The sequence below is a fragment of the Siniperca chuatsi genome, linkage group LG1, assembly GCF_020085105.1.
Source record: "Siniperca chuatsi isolate FFG_IHB_CAS linkage group LG1, ASM2008510v1, whole genome shotgun sequence".
Lineage (NCBI taxonomy): Eukaryota > Metazoa > Chordata > Actinopteri > Centrarchiformes > Sinipercidae > Siniperca > Siniperca chuatsi.
In genome coordinates this window covers 29,379,024-29,397,775 of record NC_058042.1, presented here as the reverse complement: position 1 = coordinate 29,397,775, position 18,752 = coordinate 29,379,024, and the positions used below count along the sequence as shown (strand labels likewise).

Here is an 18,752-nt window from a genome sequence, read left to right as displayed (position 1 = left end):
CAAGCGCCCCTTCTGTTCATCTTCTAGGGTAGAATAGTTGTAAAGTGGGACACTTTCTGATCATTTACCTTCAGCGTCATTTTTCATCATGATCCAAATGTCTTAGTCCCTCATATGATTCTAAATAGCTTAAGCGCTCTACTATTCTTTACAGAAGAAAAAAGAAAGAAACACAGGACCACATTTTTCCATGCGCTATACTGTCAAACTGGGACACTTCAAACACATTCAATTGTTATTCAAGTGTAGGCCTAATTAATTAATACACAATAGTAATATAAACAACAACAATAATAATAATAAACATCACTTTTTTTAAAGGAGGGGTGCAGGTACAGCAGATTCAGCAGATTTGACTATACACACAATACTTGTTAGATCTTTTCATGGGATTTGCTGGCAATAAGAAACATATAGAATATCACCACACATATCCTTTAACAGGCTAACTGATCACATATAATCAAGGCCAAATGAAAATGTTGCTTTCTATAGTTCTCTCACATTGCTGTGTATTTTACAGGTGTGGATAAGGAAACCATTATTTCAGATACAATAAATATCATCGGAAATATAAAAGGATTTTGAGGCACACTCAAACATATTGTATTCACAGTGGAAAGCATGCATGTACATATGCATATGCACAGCGTCATAGCACTCTCTTGTCTTTATAAATACCGGTGTTTGTGTGGAAAGTCTGACTTCTGACTTGACTGAATCAATATCAATTCTCATGCGAATTGATTACTTAACTGAGTACTCTGAACATCTCCAGGTTTACTTTGCAGCAGAACTCAAAGTGCAGTCGAGTTCCTGATATTTGAAAAGGTTACTATAGATGTTAAATGCCACTTTGACATGACAAAATCAGTTACCAATGATTGTAGCGCCCTGCATCTGGAAAAAAAGGGTAGGGCTTATAATGTGCCCTTAATGACGTTCAACTATCTCTGCACTTTATCTGCACCAGTGTTTGACAGGGAGAATTGCATTAGTCTGTACGGTGAAGTGGTTGAACTGCACCAAGTCTTCAACCCAATAAATTTGCCATTACCTGAAATTGACCTTTAAAAAGCAAAGAGGTTTGGCTCCAAAGTGAGATTTTCCCTTTTTGGGAAAAAAGGGGGCACTTTTGCTGGTACAAGTCAAACAAGATTTTTGTTGACTCCTTCCTCAGAATTTAAAGCTACTGAAAGGTAATTTAAGGTGATGTCTTTTTCCCAAAAAGGAACCGTATAACCATGTAAAAACTGCAGAGAAAATCACAGTAATAACTTGTGATGAGGCGGTGTAACACACTGAGAAAGAGGCAATCCCCTGCCGCAAAATATGGGCAAATAACCCCACTGGGTTCATTCAAGAGTGTTACTGCACAAAGAAGAAATGTCCTGCAGTTGGACATACTAAGCAGAGAGAATATAAGTCATCACTGTACTGTGTTAAACCTACTGATGCTCCTATTGTAGTTTGGGTACAATAAGAGCAACTGTACTGAATCCACGTGGAGAAACAAACCCCCAAGGCCTAATCGCTAGTTAAATATAAACTCTACTGGTCACAAAATGTATTGAGGCTTACAATAGCTAAGCTACTGTATGCCAGAGAATGTATTCAGGCTAATAATATCTCAGTCAGATACGTCATCTGACCCCGCTGACATAATGAATGAGCAGTGGTGATTTCACCAGAGGCAGAAAGGTCAACACGTTGGCTGAATCAGTGCTATGAAACAGCACGATGTTAAACTAATTCTGTAAGGAAAGCACTATTTACACAGAGCCACTGGTCTGTAACACTGGACTGTTTTCAAGTGGCTGTATACACTGTACATATCCAGTCTGTGTGGGTTTCATGCAGATCAGTACATTGAATTGGCGGCTGCAATGAGGCAAACACAAAACATGTACGTTTCTTGGCTTCAGCAGCTGTCCTTTAGCGAGCTACAGGTGCGTACATCTGTTTTGTGAGCGGTAGGACTGGGAGAAATGTTGAAAGGAGGCCTGTGTGATGATGCGCTCATCAGACGATGTGCTCCCCTCTCACTAGAGGAGACGTGATAGGAATGGACAGGCCTGGGAAGCATCAGTGAGCAATGAATGAGTTGGCATTCTCCAGCCAAAACGGGATGGAAAAAAAAATGTGGGCAAAGTCCAAAACAATGTAAGCAATAACTTGTTCTACTGCAACAATAAACAGACATCACACACACACTATCTTTCAGAATGGGCTGAAAAAAGGATTAGACTGAAAACAGCTCCAGTATCAGTGATATGGATCCTGGATGGTAACCACCCAGATTAAAACAACAGTACTGTTATGTGTGACTACAGCTGTGTGTAATGTTGTATTCTTTCATAAAGCCAATGGCTATTCAGTCATTTAGTTTGTCAGGAGAGAGTAACATTATCGCCCTTGACCAGATGTGCTGACTGCTCTGGTAAGAGGGACCTAGCTTCAGGGTCTCCAGAGGATTCAGTGATAAAATGTTCTGGGCTTACAAGTCCCTTTAGAGACTCTGACAGAGAGTCTAGATGGACAGTTCCACCCAGTAAAGCCAATAACACAAATATGTCTTCAGAGACGGTGGCACAGGTGGTGTCACAACAATTGGTTTATACTACTGTATATCATGACTTCTGATGTATTATTAGAAATACTGAATTAAGTTAAAGGAGTAGTTTGACCTTTTTTGAAAAATACACTTATTCGCTTCGCATGTAACTCTCTTGCTGAGAGTTAGATGAGAAGATCTATACCACTCTCACGTCTGTACGTCAAATATGAAGCTAGAGCCAGAAGGCAATTAGCTTAGCTTAGCTGCTAGCCCGGCACTGTGCAAAGTTTAAAGAATATGCCTCCTAGCACCTCTAAAGCTTACTAATTAACACGTGTCATCTCATTTTGAAATCAGTCCCCTTATAACAATGTAAAACAACAATTTGCGTTGTACAGATAGTGGAGACTCCATCCTGGCCGGATAAACTTGCTAACAAGCTGCTGGCCATAGCTTCATATTTAACGCACACATGCACTATTGAATTTCACAGCTAACTCTCGACAAGAAAGCGAATAAGCATATTCCAAAAATGTTGAATTATTTATTTTGGTTACAAAGTAAGCCAATGAAGCAAGTTTGGACAATGCCATTTGTTTAGGAATTAATTTGAGGTATTAAAAGCTGAATTTGTTACTTTTGCAGTTAATTGTTTGTGATCAAGGCTATAACAAATGGAGTGATCGGTTTTGTTGTTGTAATGCAAAAGATTCTTTGCATCAAGTTTAATTAGGAGATACATAAAGTAGTACTTCATACAAGGCAGACCGACAGACTGGAAGGGGGGCCATTGGGATTAGTAATCTATATTCTTTCATACAGAAAGTGGTACATTGTTGTGCATCTAACTATATTGTTTAAGGCTTTTTGTTACATAGTGAGTAGATGTAAATCTCACATAGTAGAATATATGTGATTTAGGTCTATTTCAGATTATCCTCACAGGTAGTCGTGTCCCAGTGCACTTCCAAAGAGAGGCGTCCAGATGGCATCCTTCACGGGTGCCAGAACCAACAGGCTTTGGTTTTCTCGGATTTCTGAGCTCCCCATAAATCTCCTGAGACACATAATTTTGGCTGCTTGGATCACTATCCCACGCTGATGGCTACAGGCTACAAGAAAGGGTGGGTTGGAATAAAGATTGTCCAATTAAATGAGAGTTTTGCATTTTGGCTCAGTTTTCTTACCAGCCTAATGGTCCTTTATACGACTGCAGCTCACGCACCCTACCACTGATACAATGTAATGCTTTATACTAACCCGATAAAGATATAGATGAACACTGTAACTAACAGTGCATGATCTTTTGTTATAACATCATTCATTTGATGAATGCTTCTATCCAGACCCTTATCCCTGGCTCTATTAGCTCTACCCACTGATTGATTTGCAGCCCTGTCTCTTGCATGGTCACAGCAATTCACCTCTAGTGTGTAAAGGATTCTGGGCTCATTTAACAGAATTTTATGAGATAGAGTTGGAGCTGTTGGAGCCACCTGATGCTAGATGGAGACATCTATTGGATATTTATTTATCCAAGAATAAACTAGAGACAAGAGCATATCAAACACAGAATCATTACGGTTCAAGTTTATATCCTTATATATATAAAAAAAGGGTGGTGAACCACATGTGCCATTTCAAAGATTCTGAGGGAGGACGGACCCGATGGTAAAAGTAGAGGTGAACAATTAGTCGATTAATTGATTAGTCGATCAACAGAAAGTTATTCTGCAACTATTTTGATAATCAATTAATTGTTTAAAAAAAAACAGCCAAAGATGGGGCGTCCTGGTAGCTCATATGGTAGAGCACGCACCCCATGTACAAGACTCATGTACAAGACTGAGTCCTTACCACAGCGGCTCAGGTTCAAATCCAGTCTGTGGCATGTCATCCCCCCCTTCCACATTTCCTGTCTCTCTTCAGTGGTTCCTATCAAATAAAGTCCAAAGAATTATTTCTGACATTGCATAGACCAAACAATTAATCCAGAAAATAGATAATTAAATAATTGATAGTAAAAATAATTAGTTACAGCGCTATATCAAGGATTTTATCAGCTTTTTCCTGGTGTACAGGTGAAATTAACACCTGCAGTTAATCCAGAGAACTCAGATAATAAGCAGCAGTCAAGTTGATTACATAATGCAGCCAATGGAGTCTAATATGAAGTGGTGGCAATTGTAAAGTAGCCTATGCCTTTAAGAATTTCTTATATTACTGTAATCTGCATTAAAAGTGCATGCAGTAATTAAAGTCCATCTCACATCATCTCACATTATTACTGCAGGCAGTTATTTCTTTAATGTTCCATACTGTAAAGAAAAAAGATATCAAATTCACCAAACTCTGGTGTTTCTTAACAACCTTACCAGACTAGATTGCGTATGATGAATAAGCTCCAAACGTAAACATGATCTTTTCAAACTTGTTTGACAAGAGTGCCGTAAAATGTGGAACTTCTAAAGGACATTTTCACAGAAGACATGTTTGTGCCACAGTATGAAAAGCAGTAAATAATTAGCTGCTTCACTTTCAGGGTCCTGGTACTGTGCATGCTGGCTCACTGTCACACTGTCATGGCTTACTGGGACACATGAATAGGACACAGCCATCGTTAATGCTATTAGTAACACCTGTTCTTTTTCTATTATGACAACTCAAAATGTCACAGTAGGAAAGAAAAAGTTCTATTGCACAGCTCAAGTCTGTTGGAATAATTTACATAGGAATCTGTATTGTCCACACATAATAAAATGACCGATTATCCCGCGTTTATATCTTCGACACTATTCTCTTCATTACATGAAGAGAATGTTATGGCTCATGGCTTACATACTAAGGAAAGCCTATTTCAGATATGATTGGGAAGTCCAAGGGAATGGACTGCATAATGCATCTCTAAAATGTCTACAGTAGTCTTGGTTTGTGGTAGCTGCAAATGAAAGTTCTCATTCCTCAGTGACAACAGACAACAGTCATTTGAGGCTTCCTAATAGACATGCAGTGTGTAACCACATACACACCACGGGCAGCACTGCTGTGTAACCTGACAATCACCGTCTTTTTCCAGACCTTGCTATATGTATATTGTATATGGCGGACCCGTCCTAAAATGGGTGCAACTTACGCAACACTCAAACAATCAAACAGCTCCAAATATGGTTACTGTATTCATAAAGATGTTATATAACCCTTAAGTAAGATCGACAGCCTTAAGCACCACACACACAAAGACACATCTAGGTTACGGATATTTTCTGTTTTCATACTTATTCTATACATGCATGTTCTGTGTGATTGTGAAATAAACATGCCCAGTACACAGATAACACTGAAAAAAAGGTGAAATAGTTCAACCAGTTCAATTAACAGTATTACGTTCCTTGTTCTACTCAGTTTTTCTCAACATGGTGTGCTCTCAGCGCTGAAATGGCATGTTTGTCCTCCTTCTCCTCGACTAAACACAGTCAGACACCTGCTGTCAGAGGATTTTGGCTTAGCCTGTCCACAGTTGCTGTCTTTTTCACCAGTGGCCATCCCTCTTTTAGGGGGCAAAGCAGTGGGAGTATATTTCAAAGATTCCGTTATCACCGTGTTAGTTTCCAGGTCTGACGTCACCGTGGCTTTGCGGTAGCAGATCCTCAGCCCCTTGCGGAAGCGTATGGTGAACAGGCCGTAGATAATGGGGTCCAGGCAGGCGTTGAAAAGCCCAAAGATGAACAGGATGTGGGTGAGGGAGTGAGAGACTTTCCCCTCCAGGTCATCTGGAAAGAACCAGTACCACAAACCCAACAGGTAGTACGGAGTCCAGCAGACTATGAAGCAGATCACTATGACGATGCTCATTTTCAGAGTTCTCATTCTAGCTTTGGGGATGTTGTTCTTTGAGCAGCGGAGATGTGGCTCATTTGAGGACACTGGAGGAAAGAAAGAGAGTCAGGTATTAATGGGCAGCTGGGATGTGAGCATGCAAAGTAATTACTTATTACTTAACAGTATTCTACCTTTTTCCACTCATCTATGTTCTGACCAACCAAACGCCAAGCTCAGCTGTGAACTTACAGTTCTTTTTTGTCATCCGTTTGGAGATCTGGATAAAGATCCTGGTGTAGCAGATAATCATTATGACCAGCGGCAGCAGGAAGAGACAGGAGAAGGTGAACATGTTGTAGGCCGTTTCCTGCCAGTGAGTGACAAAGCTCCCCCTAGTTGTGCACTGGGTAAAATTCGCTGGATAGGTGATGGTCACATTATGGAAAATGAACATCTGGGGAATTAAAAATTGAAAAATATTAGGATAGCATTTTGCTGGCATCAGTTGTCATCCAGTATTTTGCAAAGGTGAGATAGAAAGATTAAAGCATTATGTAATACTGAAGTCCCAGTGGTTTGGCCATGTTCATGATGGTCACATAACTGACTTCCAAATGCCAGCGTTCAATGATAACTAGTAATATGTCCTTTATGTCTCATGGCAAAAACTAAAGGTGTGAAGGTCGGGGTGGCTGATCAATTGTTTGTCTGAGTTCACATCGCAGACAAACAACTGACACCCCTCCCCCAAACAGCAAATGTCCAATCATAGGTTAGCAACTGTAACTACCAAGGCCAAGGAGCATTTCATACTACATTATTTTGTGGGGTTACAGGGTATGTCATTTCAGCTTGCAAAATCACTGGCTGGAAAAGAGAAGCGGCTTTTGTCTCCCTCTGTCTGAAATCAATGACCTATTGTTCCAAAAAGTACTAAATGGTAAAGTGGTCAATCTGCCACTGTCATCATTGTAAGCTGCATATGTACTGTGTGAGAATGGAAAGCTCGACAGGCGTAGCAACAGTAACTAAGCGGTGCTTAGAAAACTATCAGTTAGTGTTGACTTTCTTAAGTATTTAATCATGCAGATCATTTTTCATAATTACTGCTGCCACTTATTTTCTGGATTAATTAGTTAATCATTTTCTCTATAGAATGTCAGAAAATAGTGAAAAATGCACATTGTAATTTCCCATAGCCCAAGGTGATGTATTCAGATTGCTTATTTTATCAAACCAACAGCCCAAAAGGCAAAGATATTCAGTTGGCGAGCCTATATGACAAAGAAAAGCATTAAATCCTCACATCTAAGTATTTCTGATTCTGATCTGAGAAGCTGGGGGCAGCAAATGTTTGGTATTTTTGCTTGAAAGATGACTTAAAACGATGAATTGATCATCAAAATAACTGCGGATTAATTTTCTGTCAATCAACTGACTGATTAATCAACTAATCATTTCAGCTCTAATCTTATTGTATTTGCTATGTGTTGGTATCAGAATCGGAGTCAGATATCAGTTAATTGCCAAGAAGGTTTTCACATGGAAGGAATTTGTCTTGATATTTTGGTGCATAAACGCGTCACAATACTAAGAGAAAAGACAAAAACAAGTACAGCAAAATACAAGAATCATAACTATAAAATTGACATTTACAATAAAAAAATATGTAAAATATATTTGTTTTAAAATGAAAAGAGCTGTACTGTGTTTAAAATGAAGAGGATGGAATGTGCAACATATTTTTATTGATTTAAAAACACTATTGAACATTTCAAAATGTTGCCACTGAATGTAATCCAGTATTTTGCCAAATCAATATTCTGTTTGGAGATTGGACTGGGCCGTATCGCCACACTTCTGCCTTTTTCTTCCAACATGATCAACACTGTTACATGCTAGGCTGCCATATGTCTCATTGGTTACAGTGAAGCATATATTGTGCCAGGATTAGGAAGTCCTATCCTTTTGAAACTCAATTATGAGCCACTAATCTCTGACACTGAGATTCTATGGGCCCCCTAAATTATGCATTTTCTTGCATCAAAGCCTCTAGAAATTGCCACATTTTATGTAAATGCACAGAGATATGTTACAAGAGAATGATGAAATATGTATATCAGAATGTATTTCAAGTAAATGTAAAGCCATATTATAATTTCCTCTAACATGTGTAGTTTGCCTACAGTTTAATACCTTTATGAGACTGAGATAATGTATGCACATCTAATCATGTGTTGCCAGATAAAAAGGCCTGCTCACTGTAATATGTATGGAGCATGGAGGAGAGGTTTCAGTTGTACAAGGGAAAGCCTAACACAAGAGATAAATCAGTTCACAACCTATCCTATAACCTAACACTCCTCTCTGAATCATTTGCTTCATAGTGGTCAGCCTCTGTGTTTACCTGAACCAAACAAGCCGTAATCACCTGTCTTGTCAAACCAGTGTCACCTGGCCTTACCTGAGGGATTGAGAACAAGGCGCTCATAGTCCACGCCACCATCAGCATGACCCTGTTCCTTTGCCGGGCCATGGTGATTGCCAGAGGGTTGAGGATAGCTGACTGTCTGTCCAGACTAATCACAACGGTGACAAAGGCACAGGAGTACATGGCCTGTAGCTTGAGGAACATCAGGAACCTGCAGGCCAGGTCGCCGGCCAGCCACTGAACTGTGATGTTCCACACTGCGTCCACGGGCATCACGATGAAGGTAACCAAGAGATCGGCTGCAGTCAAGTTGATTATCAGCACTCGGACGTGGGATTTGCGCTTGTGGCCGTTGGCTGCCCACAGCACAGCCAAATTGCAGAAAGTGGAAATGCCGCACAGGATGAAGGTAATGATCACTCTGACTTTGGCCGCCGTGGAAAATGTAGGCAGCTGCAGCGCACTGTCCACTGATGTCCAGTTACAGTGAGGAGCCGGCCAGTCACAGCTGGCATTGAGGTCAAATCCTGAGCTCTGCTGATACATAATGACTGGAGGAACACAGCAGGAGGAGGCATTCATTTTCTGACCCTCACCAAGGAGCTAGCATTTTGTTCCGCTACATGAAGGCTGGCCAAAGGGAGATAAGGCAAAATATAAACACATGATCCTTAGGCAAGTTGGTGCAAAAGCTTCATCTCCATGCATTAGCATAAGAAGACTAAAAAAAATGTGTTGTGCCAGTAGTATGGTGGCTGACAGGGAGGGAGTCTGATTCTCACTGATGTGAAAGATGCTGTGATTGCCTCTAACAAACCACATTATGTGCACTGGGGGGGAACTCCATCCTAAAATTTGCAGCAACACCAACAGCAACACCAACAGCAACACCTGACAACCAATCAAGTTAATTACACTCTAATGACAAAATTCTCTTATGTGACAAAAAAAAGAAGATGGAAATGTTTTAAACATATTTTACTCACGTTTCTTTTCTGTGGTGAGACTCGGCCTGGCATTTATGATACAAAACCTTTCCATTTAGCAACGTTGGGCCATACAAGTCAAAGTTGCAATGAATAAAAGAATAATGGCTTCTAATTTGCATAATGTGGGCTATTTCTCCAATAATTTAAAGATATAATCAACAGTTAAGACTCGCTGCCAACGAAATGAATTGTGTTATTATCTTGGATTATAATTGGTTTCTATGTTTAATATATATTTAATATAAGAATGAGCGTAAGCGACAAGAAAGGGTTACTTAAACAAATACTAGACTACATGTTACTTTACACTATTTACACTATTACTGCGTGCGTGTTTTTTTTTTGTGTGTGTGTGTGTGTGTGTATGGCAGTAGCACAAAAATCTATGTGCATTAATACATTAATACAAGAAATACCAGCAACAAACTCACATTTGTGTCCGTGTTGTCTTGGAGCGATGTATTAAACAAAGTGAAATCCTCTTTAAGGAAGTCCCAGACCTTCCTGCTGCGGCTCCATCTCCCTGCTCGACTCCTTATGATGAGCAGCCTGCAGAAGTGAGTTTCTGAGCACTGTAAGTCCGTGTGAAGGGTCTCCAGCCTTCCCTCGCAGCTTTGTGCTCCCCTCCGCGGCGCGCGTCAGTCGCTCTGTGTGCGCGGCTGCGTGCGTCTCCGCATCCCAGGCGCGTCACTTTGATAAACCCTGAGCTCCGGCAAAGTTTCTCATTTGAATCCTGCCAGACTAAATGTAATGAGACACCGCAAGCCCCTGTTAGCATCATTTATTAACTGCATTAATTGTGTCTGGTAAGCTTATGTGAGGAGTGGACACAATTCCATAGAATATCTGTACAAAATAAACTAATGCAATCCAAAGCTGAAGGCTGTTGCTTAGTGGTTGCTGACACTGTCTCAGAGAGCTGTTGTTGAATTTGCTCTGTGGTCATTTTTTTAAGGGCATAGTTTGTGTTGTTGCAGGAGAGTATATTCAATGTGATCAGTAGCATTTTCTCATATTGTACACAGTGTTGTTGTTTTCCTTGTCAAAGCAGGGGGAACACCTTTACCTCTTCCACTCTTACATCTGTATTCCATTAGCAGCAGTGCTCAAACAAGCAAATAATGGAAGGAGTATTTAGAGAAAATGGTCCTCCTCCAGCTGCTGTTCGCCATCTGCTGTGAGGTTCAACATAAGCAGCTCGGTACACACACTCTCGAGTATTCTTCGCTCCTAATGTTCACCATCTTACTGCTTACTGCTGCAGCAGTAGACTATCAAAGTGTAAAGAAAGCTATGAAGAAATACCCTGTTGTTGATATTTGTGCCAAAGTAAAGCAGTGCTGATGTCAAAAAAGAAAAGTGTAGCTTTGTACAGAAAAGGCACATAACAGCAAATAACAACCCTTTCTTTCCCTCGGGCCTATATTTCCAGCACATCTACAACTCAGAGCATTGAGGGGTTGCTTCAAATGATCATTATTATTATTATTATTATTATTGTTATTATATAAGATGAATACATAAAACATATTTTCCTCTCTTTCCACAAGTAATATTGAGTCATGCAGATGAGATTTCAGAGAATGAGATTTTGAGGGGATAAATGCAATCTCATTGTGGTGCTCAAAGCATGAAAAGTTGCCTTCGGGTGAACTAGGCCTTTAAGTACCCCACAATGGACCACATGACTGCTACTAAGTGAAATGTGTTGTTTGTAGTGATGGACCCACAGCGAATTCCAGGTCATCTCTGCAGTGTCCCTCAGCTCTGTGGAGCTTTTTTAGCATCTTTCAGCTCTTTGTTTTGCTTGTCCAGCCCACTGCTTTACTCTTTTGGCTCACTCTCACCACTCTTGTCGGTTTCAGCCACAGCAGGCAGCTGTTTCCGGAAATGTATCTACCAAAAACCAAGGTACGCTGCCTGCACAGCAGAGAGACAAACATAGTGGAGCATTTAGCAGTGCCAAATATTTCTTTCCAGGAGCTGGTGGAGACAAAAAAACAGAGCTGAAAGAAGAGTGAATATTGGATTTAGCCTACATTTATCAGGTAGCCAGAAACAAGATGTCCAAATGAATGCTAATATTGCTTCATGCCTACTGAATGTGCAACTGTCAGCTAACAAGTTAGCCATATCAACCGGAAGGAATAGTTTGACATTTTGTTGTCTACGCTTATTCGCTTTCTTTCCGAGAGTTAGATAAGAAGATTGAACCACTCGCACATCTGTCTGTTAAATATGAAGCTACTGGCCGGTTAGCTTGGTCTAGCATAAAGACTAGAAACAGGGGGAAACTGCTAGCCTAGCTCTAGCCGAAGGTAACAAAATTCGCCTACGAGCACCTCTAAAGCTCACAAATGAACATGTTATATCTTGTCTGTTTAATCCGTACAAAATCCACAGTTGCAGTCGGCCACTGCGATGCCTTGTACTTGACCACAGCATTTGACATTTAACTGATCGTAACAATGGCCCAGGCAGTAATATGTTATAGATATGCATGTGATTACACACAAGAAATGGTCACCACTGAGTAAGTCTTGTTTCCAGAAATACAGTAGCCCCGCACATTTCAGCTCCTCGACACATTGTTGTAAGATTGAAAACATCCCACAGACTCGGTTTCTAAAGCATATTATCTAACACCTACACCATGCACTCGCATAATCTGAGCTCTTTATTTGTCAGGCAGGAGTTAAAGATTTAGCATCAGTTTCTAAAAATTACAAGTGCTGATGTAAACCAAGTTCTTTGATATGATCGCAAATTTACAGCTGATGCAAACTTGTAAACCTTAAATTGGATACGAACCACAAACAAAAAAGGAAATAATATATTAATATTTTATTTTTCCTTTCTACTTTTCAGACAATAGAGAGTGAAGAGTGACAGAAATGATGTTGAAACAGGATGACATTGTGGGAAAGGTTATGACCTGGATTCAAACCAACTAGGCTCTGACGTAGTCTGCTAAGCTATCGCCGTGCTCCTCTTCTGTTCCAGGATGATTGCTTTAACAACATGATGAGGCATCAGGTTTTAACAGAAGAGAGAAAGGCTTCTGTTTATTCCCCTCTGACCACAGAAAGTAGCACCTGAGCACTAACACATGAGATAAAGTAGTAGTAATGGGTTTCAGACCCACTTTGGTTTGAATCTAGAAAGACCTGTACCACATCTCATTCGCCTTTTACTGTACCGCATAACATATTGACATGTTTGTTGTATTCTTGCTAACCACGAGAGAGGAAAAAGGAGAGGAAATTATTAAACCATCATACATGTTGTTCAGCTGATTCAGTTACATAATACTGATACACTGTATTTCTTTTCAAAGATAAAAAGGAAAGGGACGCTAAATTCCAGTCAATGCTCTGTCTTTGATCCAAACTCTCTTTTGAAATTTTAATGAGAGATTCATTTGACATCAGACATGCTGTCTTTCATGTAGGTGGAATCTATTATTTGATATAATCACTACAAACTGGATGGAAAAGGTCAATAACTACTTTGATAAATAAAGGCACATTTTAATTATTGGTGCTATTTTGGACATGGGACAGTAGCCATGCAGAGGAGAATGTCAGTGCCGTACCTCTCAGCCACACGCTCTCCTCTGTTCGCTCTACAGCAGTGGATTAACAGCAGCCTGGCTGTTCAAAGCGATGGGGCAGCTGATTTGTGCTGGCTGGCTGTTGTTCAGACTCTGGGCTACTGTCCAAACAGGCCGTACCCTTCCCAGCACCACAGACATCAGACTCATTTTCAGGTTAATCCACAGTACTTGTGGTGCTAGTATTGAGGCTAAGTATTATTATCATTCATTGCTTCACTGTGATCTCGCTGAAATTCCTCCCGTTCCCACAACCAACACAAATAACCGCACCTGCAGGCTTGTGAAGCACAGGACAACAGAGCACTTAACCTATTCGATTTTTAATAAAACCTCTTGTTGTTGCTTATACAAGTGCTAAGAGTGCTTCTACCTTCATACAGATATTATGTTGAGCCTATGGAGGCATAATATGATATTGATAGCGCAAATATCAACCTCATGGTGGCACTAGAGGAAAAGTCAGGAGATCACTCATTAAGATTCATTAGGATATGTCATTCAACGTGGCATTTTTTCAAGTTTGGAAACCTTATGATTTGAACGAAGTAAATCCTTAGTAATGGTTTAAACAGTAGGTGGCCACAAGGCAAGTCTTTGTAATAATGACCTACATGTGGGCCAGATGGGATTTAACAGGCTAAAACGTGCTGGCAGGGAAGTCAGCTGATGTGTGCACACAGTACATGTTTAATTATAAAAGTGATGAGTCCAGTGCTAATCTGACCAACATGCGAGTAGCCCATTTTATCACAGATAGCACAAATGTTTTTTCTAGAGGATCTAGTGTGCAGATACAAAAGCTCCAATATGTAGTTCCCACCTGCAGACACTCACTCTCACTCACTAATTTCAATAGAATTTCCTCATGCATGTCCATCCATAATTATTAGTTATTTTTTTCAATAGATGTGAAATAACCACTATCATTGCATCCGAATTGAATCTAATGAAACCATTATATGTTGATGAGCCATGGCTGATCGCAGTCGTTGGACAAAAAATGAAAAAGTAAACGGCAAAGGAAATAAAATCATTATTTAATCTTTTTTTGAGAAATTCAATTTTGAGTCAAATAAGCAGAAATGATTAGTTATTTTGGATTATCACAGACTGGTATATGTCAAATATTAGTCAAAATATCTGCAGAGGTAGAGGGTGCATCCTTCTGGACATCCACAATCAAGCTGGCAGAGGCTGGCCTGCGGGGAAGAACCTGGCGTCTTTTGATGAGAGGTGTCACCAGTTCTCTCCCAGGCTCCTCAAGGAACAGCCTCCTCCTGCGGCACTTCTCCTGATTGTATGCCGGGTTGATCTCAGTCCACAGTACAAATGAATTGTAGGCAGACACGTCAAGTATGTTATAAAAGACCACCAGGGGCCAACGGGCTGTCTTTCTCCTGCAACCTGCAACAAAAGAAACAATAAATGATTCAATATTGACACTATACTATATTTTCTTACACACAAATGCAATGCATTGGCCTTTGCATGAATGACAATAAATATTACATGAAAAAAGTGCAATACCTTGTTGTCCACTCCCCCCTTTGTTGTGGTTGTAGTCCAGGATTACTTGGCAGATCAAAAGTGTGATAACAACACATTTACAGAGATGTACTGTAGCTTTGAAGATTTGTGTGTGTGTGTGTGTGTGTGCGTATGCGTGTGTGTGCGTGCGCGCGCAGACACATGCATGCGTGTGTTCATCTGCTGGAAAGCACAGTAGTGTGACCTATTGACCCTTTGCACCACCGGGTCAAAACTGAAGCCCACAAATGTTATGTTATAATTTGAATAAAACACCCACAATTCAATGAAAGTAGTGATCATTTATTTTATTTGTGAAGAGCATAGTGTGGAACCATCCATGTTATTTTGGTGCAATTAGATGAAAGAAAACCATATTTTTGATATAAAAGCAATTGAAAACGGGTCAAATTTGACCCGAGGACAACAGGAGCTGTTCCACACTGAATCTGACTGCACTGAACTGACCCATGTCCATGGAAAACACTGTAGCAGCATTAATGCAGTGAAGTGACCATTCACCTTCATAAATGTTAAAACCTGATCCAATAAATAAACATTTCAAGGACTGAGCATTATCTTATCATTATCTCTGTGTTCCTGAATTGGAGGTCACCTGAATCAAACGATTTTATCGGGTTGTGTTACAATCAACCTGCTGGAGCGAGGTCAACCTTGACTGGAAGCTGAGCTGACACACTCAGCGTAAACAGATTTGCTTTAGACCGCAATGTAATCACACTGAAATGAGAAATGAGCGGCCAGGATGAGCCAAGGTTTCTTAGTCTATACCAGGCACACTGTTTGTGGATATGAGGAGGACTGCAGGTCTATTCTGCTGTCCTCAGATCTGTCTCTGCTATATTGTCTTTATTTCTGCAGGTTTGTTTGGTGCTTTTGCAAAGCGTCTGCCCATATGTGTACACTTCATAATTCATTGTACTTTCCACTTTGCCCTCCTCCCTCTATGGAAGCTGTGATGAAAGTACTTGAGGCTCAACACTGAGCAATGAACTGTTTAATTTGAAGGGAGTGCACTTTTAGCTCTTTTCTCTTTGGGCTACACAGTTTGATGGATGGGCAGTAGTTTTTCTATTATTTATTTCATATCTCTCACCTCAGCTATCATTTCCTTATGTTGGATCATCATTCTATTGTCAAATGGATGTTTGTTTTTCCTGTAATAAGTCTTGGTGCAGTGACCTCTGACATTTGACTACCTATTGTTGCTCGTAATTTAGATTTAGTAGTAGTAAGTAAGTAAGTTCAGAAGAATCCCCAAACCATCCCAGTGCCTGTGCAATAATCTAATATGAACTATACTACAGTATATTACATGAACATTTAACGGTGTTTGAGGAGGTAAATGTAGCAGAAGAGTAATCACAGAGGTAGGATGTGTCAAGATATAAATAGAGCATAAAAACAACACTAGCACATACTGTAGTATATAATCAAAAGAAAAAGAACTGGGGAATAAACTGAGGAGTTTCTACTTTTCCAGGTCAACCTAAATACATCTAATGCAATCTAATATAACAGCCCTGCAATAAATCCTGCCTTTACTGTATGAAACTTAGCATGTTTAGTTTTTGTTGAGACTGAGGTGTTCACAGAACTCTACGGTCATTTTAGAGATGCCCCATTTAGAGATTATTAGTGGTGCTGTTGAATTGTTTGCTTTATATTAAAAGGTGTTTCTAATATCTTGTCCACCCCTGTTGATATAAATGGACCGAGTATGATAAGCTTCATAAAGTCTGGACTAGAAGTACAAAATAAAGTGGCAACTTGGAGGATATGTAGAACAGGCATCATTATGCTGTAAGATTAGACTAACGCACATGTAATGTGTTGCAACCATGAGTCTGACTGCTCAACCAACAATGTTCAAGTTTACCAGAATTTCCTTTACATACATGACAACAGATGACATAAATTCAGACAAAACCAAGACAGAACAAACATATTCCAAAGTTTAAAGCCCGTATTTTTTTCCTCACCACAGAGTCAAAGTTGACAAATCCTTTGAAAGTCTACGCTTTCTAACACTCTCAAATGTTATATATCGTGCATTATTGTATAGTCTTTTCCATGGTGCTGTAAATAGGACAACAGACTGGACAGGTAAACTGCAGGTCTACCTGCCGGCAATCTAAGCTGTTAGTTGTCTCTGATGGGCAGTCAAGATTAAAGAGTAGAGCGAAATATGGCTTCTTCCCAATGGACTGCAAGCTAAAAATATCCGGAGTGGCCCTCCACAGATGATTTTTCTTTTCCTGAAACATGGCAAAAAGGTTGTGCTTGACTGTCTGTCATCCAAGCTGAACTGTGTAATGTAACCCCTCCTGGCAGAGTCAGAGCAGATACACTAAGCACCAAGTACTTCCAGCATCGGACAAGCAACTTAATAACGGATAAAGCCAGTTAATACTTTTGATCAGTTTTTCAAATCAGTGCTAATTAACTGTCTATTTCCTGTGTTGTTCAGTACTACAGTTTGTGCTTCCATTATACTGTTGAAATACCACATTGCACAGTAAGTGAATGTTTTTAGTCATGCTAGTGGCATTGCTTTAGGGATGGCAATGTCGGCCTGCCTGTCTCTCGGTCAGTCCACCACTTTAGTCCTGACTAATATATAACTACTGAATGGGTTGCCATAGATTTGGATACAGACATTCATGGTCTCCAGAAGATAAATCCTACTGACTGGTGATCCCCTGACTTTTTTTTTTTTAGCACTACCATGAGGTTGACATATGTGTGAAACTATTGGATGGATTTCCATGAAATCTGGTACAGACGTTCATGTTCCCCTCAGGATTCATTATAATGACTTTAGTATACCTCTGACTTCTCATCTATCATCAGGTCAAAATTTAAATTTGTCCATTACTTTGGTTTATGATCAAATTCCAAAATAATGACATTACTGTCAGCCTCAGCTGTCCTTAAGTGGTTAGTTAGTTAGAAGGCTAACATTATACCTGCTAAACATCAGCATGTTAGCATTGTCATTGTAAGCATGCTGACATTAGCATTTAGCTCAAAGCATCGCTGTGTCTTATTTTTCTATTCAAATTCTGGCAATGTTACGAATGATCTTGTGTTGACTGCATATATGTAGTGGTATATATGGTCTGCTAGAGGGGATCAATACATGTACCAACAAAACTTTAAACTGAACTGACTACACTGACTTACTGTTGTATGCACTGAAATGCCTTCGAACAGTGACACATTCACTTACTGATCCACGCAATGAAGTGCTTTTGAACTGTGACGCATTCCATATGTACCATATGTACTTTAAACGGTGATGCATCCCAATTATCTATCATTTTCTATAAAAATAGCAACATTTTGTCTGCTTATTATCGCTGATTATGTGAAGAGAATAAACAGCAGGAAGACATCCCTGCTGTTTTGCCAGACCACAAGACAACACTCCTACAGGAGCAATCGTGTGTTTCAGTAAGGATTTTGACATTGTCGTGCGCTCATCCAGAGCAGCTAGAACAATAACCCAAAGTGACCTTGAATGACTCTCTCAGATATTAGGCTGTGAATTCACATGTATTTTATATTCTTTAATAGTGTGAGCCATGTGTCCACTTCTTTTGTCATATTCATTTTCTATATTTCAGTACAATATGTGCCACACTACTACAGCATTTTGTATATCCTCCATTATGCATATTCATTTATTTCAGACATGAAACAAAACGCATTTGATCATTTAACCTAATTGAAATCATATACTGAGTGTTTTGAGCATCACACGTGTAACGCCAGGGACACACAGGCGGT

General features: G+C 39.9%; 1 protein-coding gene across 3 annotated transcripts; it reads right to left on the bottom strand.

Annotated features, from left to right (window-relative positions):
• Nucleotides 1-179: 179 nt before the first annotated feature.
• On the bottom strand, nucleotides 180-10,366 carry LOC122879384 (putative gonadotropin-releasing hormone II receptor). 3 transcript variants are annotated; one of them, XR_006378698.1, is made up of 5 exons: nucleotides 10,228-10,366; nucleotides 8,841-9,437; nucleotides 6,626-6,830; nucleotides 4,415-6,480; nucleotides 180-3,669 (listed from the first exon to the last, which is right to left on the bottom strand). XR_006378698.1 is itself a non-coding variant. In XM_044203419.1 (4 exons), exons 2-4 carry the CDS (start codon nucleotides 9,387-9,389, stop codon nucleotides 5,966-5,968), a joined length of 1,269 nt encoding a protein of 422 aa, XP_044059354.1. In that variant the 5' UTR covers nucleotides 9,390-9,437; nucleotides 10,228-10,366; the 3' UTR covers nucleotides 180-5,965. The 3 variants fall into 3 exon arrangements, 2 of the variants coding, with proteins under 2 accessions (XP_044059354.1, XP_044059368.1); XM_044203419.1 differs by having other exon boundaries at nucleotides 180-6,480; XM_044203433.1 differs by having other exon boundaries at nucleotides 180-6,480; nucleotides 8,841-9,358; nucleotides 10,228-10,364.
• Between the last annotated feature and the right edge of the window lie 8,386 nt (nucleotides 10,367-18,752).